We start from the raw sequence: 3,368 nt of genomic DNA, 5'->3' as shown, positions 1-3,368 counted from the left end.
TATTAATAACTTAATATATATAATTTATAATTTTAGAAATTAATGTTTCTGGTTCAGTAAATCATTTAGAGAATATTATCAATTAGGTAAATAGCTTCACTATCACTACTGCATATGATTTTTGATCCGTTCGAGTCGAATGAATTAATGGGTTTGCGTAAATCTGATATAAGTGCAGTAACACTTATTCGATTTTTGGCACGTTCACCACTTAACCAAGGATTTTCAGTTTCTTCTTTTTGCAAACCAATAAAACTAGGTATACTTGTTACCATATGTTGCGACCATAACCACATTTCACCATCTTCCGAAGCAGTAAAAAGCTTCGTTGGATCAGTATGATGGAAGGCAAGTTCTGTAATAGCACTTGTATGTGCACTTAGGTAAGATGCAGGAATGCCAGGTTGTCGCAAGTCCCATACGGTTATAGAACCTTCTTCTGAACCAGCCAGTACCACATGTTGCTGCGTTGGATGTGAACCTAAACATGTAACAGAATTTGAACGCTTATCATCTTCACTGGAGATCATGAATGATGGAAATTCAGTTGCTTTAGCTGCAGTACGCACATCAAATATACGTATGACACCCATACGGTTAGCAGTTAATACTTCTTGTGGATTTATATATGCAACAGCAGTAAGTGCACAACTATCTGCTTCAATTACACAACGTGGTTCCCGTAATGTGCTACAGTCAATAATATTGAGTCGACCATCCTCACCTACAGTTGCTGCATCTTTAGCATATATAGAGAGCCCAGTACATGGTGCCGCTTGGTCTGCTAAATCAAATTTATGTAATAGATTACTGCGTCCATCAATTTCCAGTACATCTTCCTCAACAGCACGTTTTATTTTAACCAAACTTAAGTGGCCTACATATATAGAAATAATAAAATTTATTCGTTCTTTTATGATAACATTTATATTTTACCATCAGTACAAGTTGTGGCTACTACATCATCCGTAACAAATTCCAAACCAGTTATGTCGCCTACAAAAGGTATTTTATCACTTGAACGTGGAACACAATCATTGAAGTTTTCTGGATACTCATTGCCTTGAAAGCGCCAAATACGCAAGAAATTTGTGGACATATCCCAAGTGCCGGTTAAAAAGCGGTTACTATCTTTTAATGTTTCTGGTATCCAACGTATTTTGGATATCTTTTCAGATATAAAATGTGCATTTACTATTGTATCCATTTTATATTAAAAATTATATTCTGTTAAATATATTTTAAGCGCTAAAAGATGTGATTTTCAGAATACAAATGTTTTTGGTTATATGTACAGCGGCGCTAACACTTCAAACAGCTGCTCGCGTTGCCAACTTATTACTTATATTCATTTTTTTTAAATATTTCCCAAATTTTATTTATTTTATTAGTATTGTATTATTATTATTCATAAAGCACTCAAATATGTTTAAATCAAATAATGTAAGTATGTTTTATATAATTAGTATGTTATATCGAACTATTTCGTGTATTTATTGATATGCAGTTTAATTTATATTTGGGTGTGAATACAACCATTTATTTTTTGGCGGGAATGTGTTTATTTTTGTATACATTTTATGTTTGAAGTGCATATTTGTAGTGCATAATTATTTACTTCATTTCTTATTGACAATTTATTGTTTGTGTTAAAAGACTGTACTATTAACTCATAAAATATAGCATCATGTCAAAAAGACTGAATTCAAAAAGTTTGGATAACGCTGCTTCTGATGTAAAGATTGCAATTATTAACAAACTATTAGTAACGCAAATAAGAAAAAAAATTGCTTAAGTGCGATTAGTAACCAGTCGGTGATGCCGATTGAGATAACAAATTAAATTGCTTACGTGCAAATTGCAATACATTTTCTGTTTTACTATAGGAAAACGTTGAAAATCCACCAAAAAGACGCAGTGCAAGATTGACAAGAAGTACCAAATCTATGGCAGACGGCACACCTTCACCAGAAAAAGTAGAGAAAAAATTGCCATTTATTAAATATAAAGGAAAAATAAAATACTTTACTGAAGGAAATGAAATTGCAGAAGCCTCTGATTTTGTCATGTAAATATATTAAATTTAATTTCATTTCAAAAGTTACTAATTACGTTTGTTTTCGCAGGCAATGGGTTGACAAACAAACACATTTAGAAGTGGTTCCACTGTCCTTTGATATGGAGTGGCCATTTTCATTCCAAACAGGACCGGGAAAATCGTCTGTTATACAAGTTTGTGTTGAAGAAAATTGCTGTTATGTGTTTCATTTGACTAATCTTAAAAAACTTCCAGCTGCTTTAATGGCTTTGTTGAAGCATCCCAAAGTTAGATTACATGGTGTGAACATAAAGAAGTAAAAATAATTATTTTGTTAATTTTTTTTTTGTGATATCTAAGTTTACCATAATTGTTAGTGACTTTCGGAAATTGGCACGAGATTTTCCTGAAGTGAATGCTGACATCCTAATTACGAAATGCGTAGATTTGGGATTGTGGTGCAATGAAGTTTGTGAAACTGGTGGCCGCTGGAGTCTTGAGCGTTTAGCAAATTATATTGTAAGTACAGTGTGCAACATAACATATGTACAATATAAGATTAATTCTAAGCAAAACTCTCTGAAAATACCTCTATTTTTAGGCTGAGAAGGCAATGGATAAAAGTAAAAAGGTACGCATGAGTAAATGGCATGTAATTCCGCTGGACGAGAATCAGTTAATGTACGCAGCTATCGACGTTTATGTAAGCCACAATTATTAATTATATATTTAACTAATAATATGTATATTATTTTATAATATATAAAATTTTGCAGATTGGACAAGTTATTTATCGAGAGTTGGAAAGACGTGAAAAAATTAAAAAAACCAATGAAGAAGAGTTTTTAAGGAAAAATGGAGAAACTGCATTTAAAGCGGTAAAGGCGTTAGGAGAGACATTCTTGAATACTGAAAATGAAATTAAAATTTAGTTATTCTTAAAACAATTAAATTTTATTTAATTATTTTACAGTTTTGTGTATTCCACTAAAACTTTTTGTAGACGAATTTTTTTGGGCTTCAGCCTCCTAGCGTAATTAGTTTACAATTTTTAACATATCGTCTAACCAATTTTATGTATTTACATTTTTTATTGACTTAATTGTTTAATCTATGTATTTTATATGTGAAAGTAAAAAATTTTTAATAATTAATATATGTACTTTAAAATATGTATCATGTTTTTTACTTTTGTAAATTGAATTGTTTTCAATACTTTGAGTTTATATTGTAATTAATATTAAAATCAATAAGATGCGTATATATTACAGACAAATAACTTTAGGTTTTAAGTTCCTGCTTACATTTTCATAATCCAACCACCAACCTC

The 3,368-nt window shown here is 30.9% G+C and overlaps 2 protein-coding genes across 2 annotated transcripts; one reads left to right on the top strand and one right to left on the bottom strand.

The window, feature by feature from the left end:
- On the bottom strand, positions 1–1,355 carry LOC119685227 (nucleoporin Nup43-like). The gene is made up of 2 exons (XM_038099462.1): positions 937–1,355; positions 1–877 (listed from the first exon to the last, which is right to left on the bottom strand). Exons 1-2 carry the CDS (start codon positions 1,205–1,207, stop codon positions 66–68), a joined length of 1,083 nt encoding a protein of 360 aa, XP_037955390.1. The 5' UTR covers positions 1,208–1,355; the 3' UTR covers positions 1–65.
- Positions 1,356–1,590: 235 nt separating this feature from the next.
- Positions 1,591–3,100, top strand: LOC119680495 (Werner Syndrome-like exonuclease). Its single transcript, XM_038093321.1, has 6 exons — positions 1,591–1,735; positions 1,887–2,068; positions 2,127–2,354; positions 2,416–2,557; positions 2,640–2,741; positions 2,815–3,100. Exons 1-6 carry the CDS (start codon positions 1,688–1,690, stop codon positions 2,968–2,970), a joined length of 858 nt encoding a protein of 285 aa, XP_037949249.1. The 5' UTR covers positions 1,591–1,687; the 3' UTR covers positions 2,971–3,100.
- Positions 3,101–3,368: the final 268 nt, after the last annotated feature.

The sequence above is a fragment of the Teleopsis dalmanni genome, chromosome 2, assembly GCF_002237135.1.
Source record: "Teleopsis dalmanni isolate 2A chromosome 2, ASM223713v2, whole genome shotgun sequence".
Lineage (NCBI taxonomy): Eukaryota > Metazoa > Arthropoda > Insecta > Diptera > Diopsidae > Teleopsis > Teleopsis dalmanni.
Note: the sequence above shows the minus strand (reverse complement) of the source record. Positions and strands in the feature narration are given on the sequence as shown.

Bases quoted from the DNA above. Each gene is read 5' to 3' on its own strand.
- LOC119685227 (XM_038099462.1), bottom strand. From the start codon at position 1,207: ATGGATACAATAGTAAATGCACATTTTATATCTGAAAAGATATCCAAA. The intron at 878-936 runs GTAAAATATAAA...CTATATATGTAG, and splicing joins AGCCACAACTTGTACTGATG to GCCACTTAAGTTTGGTTAAA.
- LOC119680495 (XM_038093321.1), top strand. From the start codon at position 1,688: ATGTCAAAAAGACTGAATTCAAAAAGTTTGGATAACGCTGCTTCTGAT. The intron at 2,355-2,415 runs GTAAAAATAATT...CATAATTGTTAG, and splicing joins CATGGTGTGAACATAAAGAA to TGACTTTCGGAAATTGGCAC. The intron at 2,742-2,814 runs GTAAGCCACAAT...AAAATTTTGCAG, and splicing joins ACGCAGCTATCGACGTTTAT to ATTGGACAAGTTATTTATCG.